At 43.3% G+C, this 17,434-nt stretch overlaps 1 protein-coding gene across 4 annotated transcripts in view; it reads left to right on the forward strand.

The window, feature by feature from the left end:
- The first annotated feature begins 4,635 nt into the window (after window positions 1-4,635).
- Tm9sf4 (transmembrane 9 superfamily protein member 4) overlaps window positions 4,636-17,434 on the forward strand; it is a 49,166-nt gene continuing 36,367 nt past the window's right edge. Inside the window, exon 1 of one of the 4 annotated variants that reach the window (NM_133847.3) lies at window positions 4,636-4,906. In NM_133847.3, coding sequence (NP_598608.2) covers window positions 4,892-4,906 — 15 coding nt within the window. In that variant the 5' untranslated portion in view covers window positions 4,636-4,891. The remainder of the gene's footprint in view (window positions 4,907-17,434) is intronic. The other 3 variants (XM_006500476.3, XM_006500477.2, XM_030252272.1) reach the window with 3 other exon arrangements.

Raw genomic sequence — 17,434 nt, forward strand, 5'->3', positions numbered from 1 at the left:
AAAGGCAGCTAAGGAAGGCTAGGAGAGGGAGACACGGTCTTCACAGGGGAGAGAACACCAGTTGGCTATCCAACACCAAACAGTCAGCCCTGAGAACATACACATGCAAGCAACATTATGTGGACGGAGCAACATTATGAGGCCACAAATTTGATTGAGAGCAAGAAGGATACATGGGAGGGGTTGGAAGAAGGAAAGGGAAGGGAGAAATGTAATTATGTTGTAATCTCAAAAGTTATTATTATTATCATTATTTTTTTTTTAGACAAGGTCTCTCTGGCTAGTCCAGAATCCACTGGGACCAGAACTGTAGATGAGGATGGCCTCAAACTTACTGAGCTCCACCTGCCTCTGTCTCCCAGATGCTGAAATTAGGGCATATGGCACCACATCTGACCACATTTTCAAATATATATATTTAAAAAAAGAAAAGACTAGCTGGGCAGTGGTGGTGCATGCTTTTAATCCCAGCACTTGGGAGGCAGAGGCAGAGGCAGAGGCAGAGGCAGAGGCAGAGGCAGAGGCAGAGGCAGAGGCAGAGGCAGAGGCAGAGGCAGAGGCAGAGGCAGAGGCAGAGGCAGAGGCAGAGGCAGAGGCAGAGGCAGAGGCAGAGGCAGAGGCAGGCGGATTTCTGAGTTCGAGGCCAGCCTGGTCTACAAAGTGAGTTCCAGGACAGCCAGGGCTATACAGAGAAATCCTGCCTCAAAAAAAGAGATTTGTGTGTGTGTGTGTGTGTGTGTGTTTATGTGTGTGCTTGTGTGGCATGTGTACAGTACCCATAGAGGCCAGTAGAGGGTAGCAGGTCCCCTGGAACTGCAGTTACAGGTGGTGTGAGCTGTGAGTGGGAACTGCAGGGAACATGCTAAACCCTAAGGAACCTTTTTATAAGTCAACTGGTATGGGCTCTTTGTCCCTTATTTTTTATATCTCTCCTTCTGCCTATAATCGTTTTCTTTAGCTACCATACTAGACCTGGAGGAAGATGAATGAGCCAGAAGAATGGTAAAGCTGGCTAAAGCCTAAATCTCTGAGTAGACTTTAGAGAACTGCCCACCCTAACAGCCTGATCTGTCTCTCTCCTGCCTTTTACCTCCAAAGCCAGGGCTCCTTTCTCTTAGAGTGGGCTGGGCTTTCTTCTGCCATGATGTGCATTACTGTGCCTGGGGTGTGTGTGTTGCATGTATATTTTAAACTGCAAAAGCCTCAGCTGTTATTGTTCCCAGAATGGTGAACTTACCACACAATCACCCCTTTGGGAGCGGGTAGCCCCCTTTAGTGCGTGCAGCTCCCTAGAAAACAGCAGGTAGCATCTATTGCTGTACACATTCAACACCCGCCTACACACACACTAAGTAAATAAATATATGTAACAAGGGTCATGACTCCTTTGTGGGGTCAAATGACCCTTTCACAGGGGCTGCCTGCAACCATCAGAAAACACAGATATTTACATTAGGATTCATAACAGTAGCAAAATTACAGTTGTAAAGTAGCAACAAAAGTAACTTTATGATTGGGGGTCACCATAACACCAGGAACTGTATTAAAGGGATGTGGCATCAGGAAGGTTGAGAGCCACTGGTCTAAGGGATGGGTCTATAGTTTCCTCACTGAATAAGCTTCAGATACTCACAATGATAACTTGCTTGATGTCATACCCTTTCCAGATAGTGTTCTAATATCAACATAGACTTAGAACTTGTTCACATTCATGAGAAATATATAGGAGAATGCTGGGTGTGGCAGTGCATGCCTGTGATCCCAGAACTAGGGAAGCTGAAATGGAGATTGTGAAATGGAGGAACGACTTTAGCATAGAACGCAATAAAAGATGAAACTGAAATAATGAAGGCCTGTCATGGCTCATCAGGGGCTTGAGCAACTGTATGCAACAGGAGGAAAGTTTTAAAACAATCATATATTTTTGTGCTGGTTATAGTGTAACAGCAATAGATGCTACCTGCTGTGAAGGGTAATCTATGATACTGAGCTGACAAGATGGCTCAGTGAGTAAAGATGCATACAGCCAAGCCTCAAGATTTGAGTTCAAACCCTGGGGCCCACACTGTAGAAGAAGAGGATCAACTCCTACAAAGTCTGTATGTGCAACAAGGCATATGATCATATGTACACACTCAACACCCCCCTACACACACACTAAGTAAATAAATATATGTAACAACATTTAAAAATGACAATCTTTGGGATGGAGAGATGGCTCAGAGGTTGAACACACTGACTGCTCTTCCAAGGTCCTGAGTTCAATTCCCAGCAACCACATGGTGGCTCACAACCATCTGTAACATGATCTCAGCACCCTCTTCTGACATGCAGGCAGAATACTGTACATAATAAATTTTTTTAAAAATGACCATCTTGGAGCTGGGCAGTGGTGGCACACATCTTTAATCCCAGCACTTAGGAGGCAAAGGCAGGTGGATCTCTGAATTTGAGGCTAGCCTGGTCTACAGAGTGAATTCCAAGACAGCCAGGGTTACACAGCAAAACCCTGTCTCAAATATATATATTTCCTTATCAATATAAATATCTTCTTTTATATTATGTGTAGGGGTATTTTGCTGTATATATGGCTACGCATCATTCACATACCTGGTCCCTACAGAGGCCATAAGAGGGCATCAAACCCCCTGGAAATTGGAGTTACAGACTGTTGTGCGCAGCCATGTTGATGCTGGGACTCAAACTCTGATATTCTAGAAGAGGATCTTCCAATGGTCTTAACTGCTGAGTCATGTCTCCAGCCCCATCAGTATTACTCTTTAACCAGACATAGTGGTAAGAAACTTCCAGGACTTAAGTTGCAGTAGAACTGGCCACAAGTCTGCAATTCAGAATTACTACAAGACTATCTAGTAAATCCATCCTGCTTCTCTAGCTCTGTGCCTCTTGGGAATATATCTGCTCTTTGGGATGGTGTGTTGGTCCCAGGCATTTATGGGTTTGTTTTTCAGCACTCATAACAATCCAACCCAATACTAAATCAACTAGGCTCAACCAAGTAGTTCTTTTGTTCCAAATATCAATAAGGATATTCACATGTTCTATATTTAGTTAGTAGCTTGCTAGGTTTGAACTGCACAAACTTATTTCCTTTATATGTGTAACTGTCAGGTGGGGTTTCTAGAACTCTGTGAGGAATGACATAGACCTGTCTATGCAGCAGGACACCCAGCCATATTTATATCCTTGGGAGGAAGGAGAAGCTTCAAGCCTCTTACAGCCTAGACACAGAAGTGGAAGACACTTATAATTCACTCTATTTGGTCAAAGCAAGTAACTTAACCCCAGCATTCAACAAGAGAAAAAAATTCACCTTTTGACAGGAGAACCAGTATGCTCATAACATGCAAGAAGGAGAGGCTTGTTAGTAGACATTTATGCAGAAAAAAATCCACCACGGTAGTAATCAGTACTGACCACAGTGGTGGTCAGAGCTCAGCTGTTCCTTGCCAAGGTGCAGAAGAGATAACTAAAAATCTTAAGACCAGTTTTGGCACAGTACTTAAGCAATGCTGAGTTTTCTGTTTAGCCCGTGGCTCTCTTTATGGCTCAGGATGGTCTTGAACTCACCATGCCTTCCTTCCTCAGCATCCTGAGCGCAAAAATTACCAGTGTGAGCCACTGAACACGGATAATGATAAAGATGATAGTAACGATGATGACTGAGGCAAGGTCTCACATGTCCCAGGATAACCATGAACTCTTCTTGCTGGACCTTCTGAGTTTGGGGATTACAAGTCCCAGTGCTAAAGATTAGGCAGGCTATCTGCTAAATTAACTATATCCTCAGAACTCATTACTACTCTCTTAACAGCTTTTTGGATCCATCTAAGAAGACCGCACTGGCTCTTTGTACACTTTACAGTGGTATATATGAACCAAACAGTCTTTCTCCATTATGATCCTTTGAGTCCTCCCCAGACCCTTTTAAGTCAATACTGGAAAGTTAAGTTTAAGATGGTTAAGTGACTTGCTTCAAGTCATACATTAAGCCAGTTAGAATGGAGAAGTCCACATTGAAAAATGTCTCCTTTCACTAAGTGTTCTGCTTTTCATTCACTCATTTAACAAAGCATATTGTTTGGGACACCTACCATATGTGTGAAGGAATGTACATACGTTATATAATGACAATTATTTATTGAATACTTTATATGATTGTGTCAGTGGATACTTAACATAAGCCAATTATAAAAATAATCTAGAGCTGGGCGTGGTGGCGCACGCCTTTAATCCCAGCACTCGGGAGGCAGAGGCAGGCGGATTTCTGAGTTCGAGGCCAGCCTGTCTCGGAAAACCAAAAAAAAAAAAAAAAAAAAAAAATCTAGAAATCTCTGCCCCATTTCACTGACGACAAAAACGCAGTGTAAGGGAAAGACAGAGTCCTACCTTCATAGTTATTACGGCCGATTAGTAAGACTATATTATAGTCAAATAAATATTTAAACATATAATTACAAATTACTCTAAATCAGAAGCTGTCAGAGAGGGTTTACCATGCTTTCCGTTTCACAATTAAGGTCCCGGGTAACCCTGGCAACGACTCTTTCTGCCAATACTAAAGAAAGCATCCAGGGAGCGCGCCTATTTCCACACACCCCCATTACCCACAATGCAAAAGGAGTAGGCGGAGGAGCGGGTCTGCCAGAAGTCAATATGGCTCCAATAGTTACACCGTACGTTCTCTTCACCTAGTCAGAGACCTCACTGCCAAGGCCAATCTGCCAAGGAGAAATTAAGCTTCTTTTACCTCCTCACTACTGCGACTACAGAAGAATCTGAAGCCAGGAGTCCCCTTAGTGGAGCTACACTCCGTAACCACAGAAGCACCACTTCCGCTGACGTCATCACGCCGACACGTGGATCCAAGATGGCGGCGGCGATGGTGAGTGAAGGAGACTCCGGGAACCGGAGCTGGAGCAGGGCCCCCCTGGATAGCCCAGGACCTTCCAGCGCCCCATGCCTGGTTCCCAGCCTCCTCCAGAACCCCTGCTCGGGTTACCCTTGACTGGGTCGGCCTCTACAAAGTCCCTTTCTCTAGCCTTGGCATGGCATCTAGGCTTGTCAGGGCCTGGAGTTTTAGGGGAGGTGCCGCTTGGAAGGAAGACTTCGGCTCATGCCTTCACGGTTCTCATTTCAGCTTTCGTTCCCGCCCCTTGTCACCCCTATTTCCCATTTCTTCCCCTCCAGGCTTTGTCTCCTCCCGAGAGGCCCCCGTTATTTCTGCCTTCGCTCCTCCTCCTCACGTTCATACCCAGCTCTCCACATACCCATCAGCCTAACCAGTCTGCGGGTGCCACCTTGCTCGCACCAGCCCGAGCCTTGTCCTTACCTGCACCCTCAGCGGTTCCCATAGCGCATCCCGCTTGATTGCTGCTGTACCAGGGCATCCCATGCCCATCATCCCATCCCCAGGCCCTGCCCTTCTCCTGCCTTTTCTGTCAAAATCTGTCTCTCCTAAAGTGCTTTTATCCGATTGGTTCTTAAACCCCACTGTGCACGGGGATCTTGGGTTGTTGGTGGGGAGGCATGTTTAAATAGTTTCCTGAGCATCACTCCCAAAGATTGCAATACCTTAGGCCATGCTCAGGAATCTATAGTCTCACAAACAGTCCTGTGTTTATAATGGAGGTGGTCCCTGGGTTACCGTTTAAAAACACCTCTGGCCCTGCCTGTCTGTATCCCCCTCCCACTCCACACAGCTCCTTACAGATAAAGGGTCACTATCATGAAGCTGACTAGAATTAAGTCTCTTTGTGGATGAGAGTGGAGGTAATATACCTGTGCCTGAAGGATGAGTCACTAGCTGACTTCTGTTTATCAACCACAGAATTAAGTTTTTGAAGGTCAGATTTTCTAAGAGAAGTTCACCTCAAATTCTGTTTGCCAAGAAATGAGAACAAAAGTCGAAAGTGAATTTTCCTGGGTGGTCTTGTACATTGCTGCCTCAGAAGATAAAATTAATTCCATCGTGGTAGTGAATGACAAGAAAGACTCAGAGAAAAAGCTTGTGACATTTGACTCTACTGAAGGAAAATTCTTGCTTAAGTTATTTGATGTTGGTTTTCTCTAAACAGGGCCAGGTTAATTCATGAAAGGAGTCTGTCCTGTTAGCAGACGGCTGACTTTTTTTTTTTTTTTTTTAAATTAGGTTCCTTGTTTATAACCCCAGAAATCAGGTAAAAATGTTCAAGGTTTTGCGGATTGTAACCCCTTTTGTGGAGCACTTGCTTGAGCGTACCCAGGAGCCTAAGTTCGATATTTGGCTCTGTTTAGGGGAAAAGCAGATTCAAAGCTTTCCCTGGTTTCTGTGGCCACAGACTTCAGTATGAATCATGAAGAGGGGTAAATCCCTAAAGTGGGATGTTGAAATCCTTTTTCTCCTTTATCACATTCAGAATAAGGCGAATGTGAAGCCAGGAAGTCACACCCTTTCTTGTTCATAGAGAGTTTAGTAAGGTGGCATTTATAGCACTGCACAGGGAAATTCCTGCCCTGTACAGAGCTTTTAAGAGTTTATAAGTTAGCAATATGTATTTCTGGTGTACGTTTCTTCATTCAGCAAATATTTGAATGTCCAGTGACTGCCAGGAACTAGGTATATGACTGTCAGAGGGTCATGGTCCCACCCTCGTGGGCCCACTCTCATTCCAGGAAACCTGCCTGGTGCTGCTAAATGCTGTGAGGGTAGCAAGGTGACGGGATGGTGATTGGCAGTAACTGGGCATCATAGCTGGGACGGACTGACAGACAAAACACAAACAAACAAACCAGCTTTGCAAAGAATGTCCCAGGCAAAGAAAATGGCAAGTGTGATGGCTGAATGACATGTTTAAGGAATCTATAGAAGACTTTTAACACCGGAACCATGGGGAAGGGTAGCGTAGCAAACAGCAATCAGGGACGAAACCAGAGACAAATAAGAACCGCACTTGCTAGAAGTAAGTGTGCTTGTGATTGGTGCATGGTGTAGCTCACGGTTAGCAATCTGTGTACTGGATTTTGAAATAGATTTTTCTATTAGGTTGGCTTCACTTCCTCCTACCCTACTGGGACAACATATCAGGGGAGCCAGCTTGTTCTTAATGTGCAGATAGACCATAGAAACCAATTTTTTTTGTTTTGTTTTGTTTTTTTGTTTTTCGAGACAGGGTTTCTCTTTATAGCCCTGGCTGTCCTGGAACTCACTTTGTAGACCAGGCTGGCCTCGAACTCAGAAATCCACCTGCCTCTGCCTCTTGAGTGCTGGGATTAAAGGCGTGCACCACCACGCCCGGCAGAAACCAGTTTTTTAAAAAGATTTTTTGTTTATGTGTATGGGTACACTGTAGTTGTCTTCAGACACACCAGAAGAGGGCGTCAGATCACGTTGCAGATGATTGTGAGCCACCATGTGGTTGCTGGGAATTGAACTCAGGACTTTTGGAAGAGCAGTCAGTGCTCTTAACCACTGAGCCATCTCTCCAGCCCCATGGAAACCAATTTAACTCAATTCAATAAATAGAGAATGTGGCACCTGGGAGGCTGAGGGATCTCTGTGAGTTCAAGGCTAGCCTGGTCTAGATAGTTCAGAGAGCTAGGACTATGTAGAGAAATTTAGGTAGGTAGGTAGGTAGGTAGATAGATAGATAGCATGAATGGAGAATGTGCTATATACTGAGCCCAGTTTAAAAGGCACTCAAGAAACTGCGTGTTCAGTGAAAAGGCACAGAAGCAAGTTTGTACAGAGGTGTATGTGGAGTCACAAGTAGGTATGAATTTAGTTTGTGCCAAGCACATTACTACACAGAAGTGAGTACTGTTCCCACCCCCTCATACATGTAAGCTATTTCATAACCATTTTGGGTGGGGCATATAGATCTAATTTGGAGTGGATCCACTTCTGAGGCAAGTCATACAGAAAGGAACTGAGCTAGTGGACTTGGTGGCCGTGTGAAAAGGCTGGTGATGTGGGGAGGCTGTTTTCCTTTGAAAGTTAGAGTTGTGGGTATGCAGTGCAAGGGCTTTTCCCTCCCTCGCTTACATTCATGAATGGCTCTAAGAGTTGTGCAAATGCTACCCAGGTCTACTAAGCACACAGTTAGTGTTTCCTGAATCTTCAGAGTACAACTTCTCTGGCCATAGGAAAAGGAAGCCAGGAGTTTGCCTTCTGCCCTGGATTCTGCACTGTATAAAGTTACAGCATAGAATTCATCTGGCTGGGCAGAGTTGAGAAGCAGACTCATCATATCTTATTACAGAAAACTACTCTTGGCAGTATTTTAATGGAACTTGGGAAATGCCCATTGAGTACATTCATGGGCATATAATACTCCACTTCCCTTATATCATCTCCTCACACTATCAGCTTCTATTATGGTTTTATCTCTATGAATATGATTCATATACCACAAAATTGCACCTTCTTAATAAAATATCTTTTTACATTTTATGTGTGTTTGCCTGCATGCATATATGTGTACTGTGTGCATGCCGGTGCCTGAGGAAACCAGAGGTCATCAGAACCGGAGTCACGGAGGGTTGAGAGCCACCTTCTGGGTGCAGGGACGCAAACCCAGATCCTCTGCAGGAGCAGTGAGGACTTGTAACACTGAGCTCTCTTACGCACACAGCTGAGTGGCTTTGGGTGTGTTTAGAGGATCACTGTTTAATTCCAGAACATTCTCATCAGCCTACTGACCTGAGAATCACTCCTGGCCGTTCCCAGGCTTCGCTCCCTCAAGCCTCTGGTAGCCACTGCTTTTCTGTGTCTCTGAGGAGTTACCTTTTCTCAGTTCATAGAAAGAGAACTTACAGTGTGTGGGGGTTGTTTTTTGTGTGTGTCTAGTAAAAAGTTTATTATAAAATATTCGTCTTTAATTTGGCAGACACAAGAGATATGAACAAATGCAGTTATTAGGAATATTTTGAATACAGTCTAAATATTCTCCAGAGTTCTCAAATCATTTAAAGATTGCAGGTGAAAGTCACACCCTGCATGCTTCATTGTTACTAGACCTATTTAATAAGCCTTCGTCAATAAAATCACATATATTTTTAACACTAGTGGAAACAAGAATAAGTTTAAATCACATGTCTTTCCATCTTGAGAGGCAAACCATCTTAACTATAGAAACCAGCATCAGTTTTATATTTAACAACAAATCACTCTGTCCAAGAAACAATAGCTTGAAGGGAGTTGGATAACAATTTCTGATTGGCTGATGAGGATCACTTTCTCACAGTCGTGCTCCATTTTTGTGCTCCTCTGATTGTTTCTATAGGTAGACATGCCACATGTGATAAAATACCCTGTGTGTCCCATGAGACTTTGGAAATTCATCCATGTTGTAGCACTCCTAGTACTTCATTTTCCTTTTTAAATGGCTAAACAATTCTTGTGTGGCTAGACCACACTTCTTCATCCCTTATCAGCTGCTTGGGACTGTCCATGTATTTGCTGTTTGGAATAGTACTGCTGTGAGCTGTGTGTACATTTTTACATAAACATGTTTTCAGTATTCTAGGATACATGTCTAGGAGTAGAGTTTCTGGGTCAGTTTACCGTATTTTGAAGGGTTTTATCCCACATAGGGCAGAATAATGGACTGACTGACTGACACCAGGGTTCATTGGAGCAGGAGGCAGGAAGGTCCTCTGCCTCTAGTTTGATGCTGTAGCAGCTTCTAACTCCTTTGGGCTTTCAGAGCATCATCAGCTTGTGGAGAAGCACTGGTGTAGGAGGCAGCAGCTTGGCTCCTTCCAGTAGTCATAGATTTCATGTATGGCCTGGCAAATGAATTTGGCCTTCTTCTGTATACATGTCATATGTGACACTAAGATTTGAACTTAAGCTGGTGGTGGTAGCACACACCTTCAATCCCAGCTCTCAAGGAGGCAGAGGCAGGTGCATCTCTGGGAGTTCTGCCAGCTTGGTCTACATAGGGAGTTCCAGGCCAGCTGGGCAGAGAGAGCAATGGGGGTGGGGCAAGATCTGCCAGAACAAAAACTAGGCGACAGTGGTCCGAGTCCTTAATCTCATCACTTGGGGTTGAGAGGCAGAGGCAGGCAGATCTCTTGAGTTAGAGGCCAGCCTGGTCTACAGAATGAGTTCCAAGACAGGGCTACACAGAGAACCTTGCCACAAACAAACAAGGGGATTTGGACTTCATGATTTCTAAATTCCAAGTGGAAAGTTCTGCAGCTGATACGTACATCAAAGCTGCTTTGCTAATGTATTGTGCAGTTGGGTTTGTTTTTACCTGTCACCATCCTTTGTTCCCTCCAGGGAGTTTATGTTGGGCATATTTTCTGGCTGGCTCCTTGAGTTGCCTCACCTAGCGTACATTCTGCAGGAACAACTGTATCCTGAGAACTGAGTGCCTGTACCAAGCCTTGGTTAATGTGTTTCTCTGAGAAGTCCCTTTTAAAGGAGGCCCTCAGCCCACAGGAAATGCAGAGGAGATAGTATTCAGTTGCTTCTTGGTCTCTATTTTACAACTTGGACAAAAGGTCTCCTTTGATCTTGGAATTAAAGAAGCCAGTTGCGGAATGTTGGTGAAAGTTGAGTTTTGATCTCTGGCACTGGCAGGAAGGTGGGAAGGACCCAGGATGAACAGGGCCATCTGGCCACAGATGAATGGTAGGGGCTACTACCTCCTAACCTGCTTTGATCCCTGGACCATTTGCTGTCATTGTTTCCCAGATTGGGAAGCGGGGCACCCAGCTCTTCTCAGTCCCACATTCTTCATTGCTTCCTCCGTGCCATCCGATACGTCCAATATGATTTCTTACCTGCATCCGGTACCTTAAACTGACAGACCTCCCAGACTTTGAGGTCCAGGTCTAAAGCTGCATATACAAGCCTGGGGTAGAATTACTTTTGCAACTGTGGGCAAGCTTCTTGCCTCTTTAAGCCTGTTATATTTTCTTGATACTTTCATTATGGTGAAATAGACATAGAATTTGACATTTTAATAATGTGTACAAGTTTGGGACATTCCATACATTCACAGTGTTATGTAACCTCAACCACCTCCACCCATCTCCAGAGCTTACCCAACATCCCATACTGAATCTTGAACTGTAGTCTTGAACTGGGGATGAGACTCCTCAAAAAAATTGTTGTAGTAATGAATCTTAGTGCCTAGCTTGATTCCCAGGTTTGAAGTGTTGCAGGCCTGCGCTTTCTGAGCCTGCTTCTTCTGTAGATGAGGTCTTTGATAAATACCCCTGAGGGCAGGGAAGAACACCGATTTCTTTGCTTCCCCTCCTTCAGGGTTAAGTCTGGCTGTTAGAGCTTTGTGAAGATTGTTGGTTTCACCTGTACTTAGTCTGTTGCAAGGCTTCTTCTAATACTCACCTTCCCCCCTTCCTCCCCCCCCCCCCAGCTTTTGAGTCTTTTTATGTCTATTCAACAACTGTTGTGTCTTTGTGTTGTGCAATAGGCTGCTGCATTTTCAGAGTTGCCAGAGGCTAATTTAGTTCTGGGTTTTTTTGTTTTGTTTTGTTGTAGCTGGGTGAGTTCTTTAGCTCCATGGGGCTTCCTGGTAAGTGGTCTTTAGCTGTCATTAGCTTTCATTCACATGTGGTTGAATTCTTGGGGAGCTTTAACTGATTGGATAATTGCTTTCAGTTAACTGTTGGCAAACAGTGCTGTGGGAGCCTCCCCACCCCCACCGGGTGCCTTAGTTCCTTAATCTGGGGAGTGGTTACTAACTGACCTTAAGGCCTTTAGAGGGGAAAAACACAATAGCAGACTTTAATGCTGTCTTTGCTGTAGCAAGGAACTGGAATGGCCTTTTCAAGATTGGACCCAGCTAGGTGAAGCAATTTATAGGAAAGAGTTGAAGAGGCAGAGGGCTCCAGAAAAGAAGAGGTTAACTTCTGTCACAGAAATGCCTGTGAATAAACAATTTGGTTCTCAGGAGAAACTCCCCCTGGTTAACTGTTGACAGCTTCAAACTGGGTGGGGCAAAATTGGCAGGATGAAGAACTTTTTTTTTTCCTAGTAGCCTTCTCTAAGGTTGCTAGTGGTGGTGGTGTGTTTCTGAATGTCCATACCCCAGGAATTTAAAAAGCCAGTCAAGAGGAGACCAATTTTTTGGTCTCTTGAGCTTTTCAACTTTCCAGGTCACCGATACTTTTGCTAGGGGTGGAGTAGTAGGTTGCCTGTACAGAGTTCTCCATTGCTGCCGTCTGGTTCCTTGACCGGCTGTTCCTGCAGTCTTGTGACTTGAACACAAAGTAAAGCAGAATACTGTGGAGCAGGCCGCTGCTTCTCTCTTCGAACACATCTGTCTTTTAGGGCTCCGAACATAGCTGACTTTTTGTACTAAGCTTCACACAGGTGTTAACTGAGGTGATCAGTTAAAAGTCAAGGGACAGGGTCTGTGTGTGGTTCTTGCAGAGGACCTGGGTTCCATCTCCAGCATCTAGGTGGTAGCTCACAACCATCCATAATTCCAGTGTCAGGAGAGCTGATGCTTCTCTTCAGACTTCCTAAGATATCAGACATAAATGACAGACACAGATACATGTTGCAGACAAAACACTCATATATAAAATAATTCTAATAATAATAGTCTTGAGCAAAGGTCAAGGAACAAAACAGGAATTTCCCAACAAACAGGGATTCTGCTACCTTTTACAGCAATGAACCAGAAGTCACCATCCCATCAGGTTATCGAGGACCCATCTTCAAGTTTCCGGGAATCATGTAACATCCTATGTAGTAGGGGTTTTGACAGCAGGATATGTAGCTTTTATCAGCTTCTCATGGGAGTTTATGACACTTTCCCAAAGTTAGAATTGCTGATTTAGTTACCTGCAAACCTGGCAGACAAACATTTCTGTGCTGGACATTCCATATTTCTGCTATCTAGGTATTTTTATAGGCAATGCATTTCCTTCCTTTGAAATATAAATATATTACTGGAAATGTAGCTCAGTTGGTAAAGTGCTGACCTAGCAAGCATGATGCCCTGGGTTCTACCTTCAGCACTGTGTAATCTCTTCACAGAGGTGCACCCCTGTGATCCTGGCGTCTGGATGATGAAGGCAAGAGGAGCAGAAGCTTAAAGTTTCTTGACTGTATAGCAAGTTCAGAGCCAGCCAGGGCTATATATATATATATTTATACACACACACATGTATATATATGAAAATATAAAAATATGAAGAAATATATAATCAATGTGTACAATTTTGTTAATTCTTTTAAAAGCTGGGTCAGATAGCTGGAGAAGTTACTTGCCTTCCAACCAGTCTGGGTTCGATCTCTGGAACCCAAGCGAAGAAGAAAACAAAATCTAGAACGGAATCTACAGAGTTATTCTCTGACCTCCACAAACACACATTAACAATTTAAAAAACAAAACCAAAAAAAAAAAATCCCCAGAAAGCTAAAATAACGTACTTGGCTGCCCCTAATCTATGTATCAGGATAAATTGGTTTTGATTTAGAAAACCTACCTCTATGTATTATTTTATACCTATAAAAGTCCTTCTTTGGAAACCTGGTTGTAGGTTGGGTGTGGTGGCACATGCCCCTTAATCGCAGCACTGGGGTTGGGGGGTGTACAAAGGTGGGTGGATCTCTATGAGTTTAAGACCAGCCTGGTCTACATAGGGAGCTCCAGGCAAGCCAATACTACATGGTAAAGCCCTGTCTCAAAACAAACAAAAATAAAAGCCCAGCTCGTTATAATAATTTCAGCATGGGCCAGTGTAGAAGATAGCATGCAGCCACAGTCCCTTTTCACCATCCATTCTCACCAGCTTCACTGGTTACCATCACGTTGCCACACCCATCCACTGCTACCCGAACCAACTACTTCCTTTTTCTTCAGTCATTTAATCTATATTTTCCTATTACAAATCATTGTGAATGCACAGTGCAGTGACCTTTAGCTATATATAAACTTGTGCCCTTGTCACCACAGTGACACAGTGTTATAGAACAGTTCTGTTACCCCCAAGTTCCCTCACATTGGTCAAGAGAGTGATGAAATCGGCCTTTGTTCCCATGGCCAAACCATCAGTAGTTTCCGTCTCTGTAGATGTCCTTTGCTGGGTGTTCTGTGGAAAGGGAGTTGGGTGTTAATTAGGCTTTGTGCATCTGTGTGTAGTGTCCCTGGGCCACTCCTTCCTGTGACAGACATTGATAGTTCTCTTCTCATGCTGACAGTGTCCCATGTTATGGAAAAAAAACTGCATCTCTTTTTTCCACTTTCACTAACGATTGAGTTTTCAGTTTTGAACTACGGTAGTCCTCCCCGACCTGAGGGTGTGTTCCCAAGCCCCCTGAGGAGATGCTTGGAATCCTGTGAGCACAGAGCCGGTGTTTTAGCGCCACACCCAGACTTCTGTTTACTATTTTGAGACAAGAGTCTCACGAAGTTGTACAGGTTGGCTTTGAATTCACTCTAGCCTGTCAGTCCTTGAGCTTGGTGATCTCCTCCCTCAGCTTTTTTTTTTTTTTTTGGTTTTTCGAGACAGGGTTAGGGTTTCTCTGTATAGCCCTGGCTGTCCTGGAACTCACTCTGTAGACCAGACTGGCCTCGAACTCAGAAATCCACCTGCCTCTGCCTCCCGAGTGCTGGGATTAAAGGCGTGTGCCACCACGCCCAGCTCTACCTCAACTTTTTAGGTAACTAAATTATAGGCCTGCACCATCAAGTCCAACTCCATACTTTTTTCTTTGCTTATATATCTTACAGTAGAGTTGAATTTGTAAATTAGACACCGTAAGATTGACAGAGCTGGTGGTCTGGATTGGGTAGCACCTTGTTCACCTAGCTTACATAAAGCCTTGGGTTCAATCCTCAGTACCACATAAACCAGGCGTGGTGGCGCACTCAAGAGGTAGAGGCAGAAAGATCAGAAATTCAAGGTCATCCTGCGGTACATGAGTCCCTGGGGTGGGATAAGCAACAATGTTTAATAATGTAGAACATGTATGATAATAGTATAAAAGTTAAAGGGTTATATATCATTTATCTCTGGGATTTTCTGTTTAGAATTTTCAGACCTTGATTGTAGGTACCTCAAACTCTGGAAAATGAAACCAGGGATAAGGAGACAGTTACTGTGATTAAACAGTCCCATACAAGTGCGCATCTTCCTGTCGAGTTGGTGCCTAGAGTTGGAAATACTGGCTAGTAAGTTTATGTTTAACTTTTTAAGTTACTGCCGAACTTCCTGTAAGTGGCCAAGTCAGTTCACATTCCCATCAGGGAGGATTTCAGTTTCTCCATATCCTGGTTCACACTTGCCTGATTTTTGTTGTTTGTTTTGTTGTTTGGTCAGTCATTCCAGTGAGTGTGGTGGTACCTCACTGTAGCTTTGGCTTGCATTTCCCTAGTGACAGATAGTAAGCACCTGCTGATGTGCCATTCACAGATCTGTATGCATCATCCCTGGAGAAATGAGGTGCTGATCTTTTATGCCTTCTTTCCACCTCCCGTGCTGGGGCTGAACCTCAGTGCTCTATAACTGAGCCACACCCCAGGCCTTGCCCACTTGCTAACAGGGATGTTTGCTGTCTCATTAACTTGTAAGAGTTCTTTATGGCCGGGCAGTGGTGGCGCACGCCTTTAATCCCAGCACTTGGGAGGCAGAGGCAGGCGGATTTCTGAGTTTGAGACCATCCTGGTCCACAGAGTGAGTTCCAGGACAGCCAGGGCTACACAGAAAAACCCTATATAGAAAAAGACCAAAGGAAAAAAAAAAAAGAGTTCTTTATGTATCCTGAACCAGTCCCTTATTACATACGGCACTTAAAAAGATTTTTCCACCTGTCCGTGGCCTAGAAATGTACATTTAAAAAATTTTTATGACATTTATTAATTTTAATGGGTTATATTTTTGGTGGCATATCTAAAAAAATTCATCTAACTCAAAGTGACAGTTTTTCTTCTAAGGATTTTAGTTTCAGCTTTTGTTTTAATCTGTGGTTCATTTTGAATTTATTTTTTGGGTGTGTGGCTTAACATTATTTGTGAATATGGTTACCATGTAGTTAAAATACTTTGATGAAAACATTGTCCTTGTTGGGTTTTCTGGGGACCTATGTTGAATATTGGTTTACTATAAATGGAAAGATTTATTTCTATGCTTTTAATTTGGTTGGATTGATATCTGTGTCTATTCTTACCATTTTATTATTATGCTTTATGGTATGTTTAGAAAATTATATCAATTATCCAATTCTGTTTTGAATCTGCTTTGGATATTCTGGATCCTTTTATTTCTTTATCAATATTAAGATAAATTTGTGCCTGATGTGGTAGTATACTCCTTTAATTCTAGCGCTTGGGAGGCAGAAGTAGGTAGATCTCTATGAGTTCATGGCTAGCCTGGTTTACATACATAGCAAGCTACAGGACAGCTAGGACTACATAGATAGACCCTGTCTAAAAAATATATATATATATGCAGCCAGTTGTGAGCTGCCTTTTGGGTGCTGGGAATTGAACATGGGTTCTCTGGAAGAGCAGCTGGTGCTCTTAACGACTGATCCCAGCCCCAGAAGTAGTGTTTTCTATCTTAATTCTGTGTGAACTTGGAATCTCTCTAGTTATTTAAATCTTCCATTTCTCTTGGCAGTGTTCTGTAATTTTCAGTATAGAAGTCCTTAAAAGTCATTTTTCTGGTGCAAGCCTGTAATCCCAGTGTTTAAGAAGCTGAGGCAGGGGGGCTGGTGAGATGGCTCAGTGGGTAAGAGCACCCGACTGCTCTTCCAGAGGTCCGGAGTTCAAATCCCAGCAACCACATGGTGGCTCACAACCATCCGTAACGAGATCTGACTCCCTCTTCTGGAGTGTCTGAAGACAGCTACAGTGTACTTACATATAAATAAATAAATCTTAAAAAAAAAAAAAAAAAAAAAAAAAAAAAAAAAAAAAAGAAGCTGAGGCAGGAAGGTTACTATGATTTTGAGGCTAGCCCAGACTACATAGAGAGCCAGGGCTACACAGCAAAACCATGTTTTGAACCAAAACAAAATGTATATTTAATTTCTTTCTTTTTTTTTTCCTTATTATTTGTAGTGTTGAATGTAGCTTGTATTGAGCATTCTAGGCAAGTGTTTTACTCCTCTGCCACATTCCAGTCCCAGGTCATTCTGATAACAGGATTAAGGGCTGGGAACGTGGCTTAGCAGCTCAGAGCACCTGACTGCTCTTTCTTCCAGTTTGGCTTCCAGCATCCACATGGTGACTGACAACCTTCTATAACTCTTTGACCTTCTTGTGCTGTTACACACATGGTACACATGCATACACTCATATGTACACATGTATTTTTAATATAGTCTTAAAACATTTTATTTTTCTTTTTTTAAAATATTTTCTTTTTCAGTACTAAGAACCAGTTTTAAATTTTATTTTGAATTACTTATAGCTAATATGTTGAAATGAAATTTTATATATAT

Source organism: Mus musculus, chromosome 2, assembly GCF_000001635.26.
Source record: "Mus musculus strain C57BL/6J chromosome 2, GRCm38.p6 C57BL/6J".
In the NCBI taxonomy this organism is placed as follows: Eukaryota; Metazoa; Chordata; class Mammalia; order Rodentia; family Muridae; genus Mus; species Mus musculus.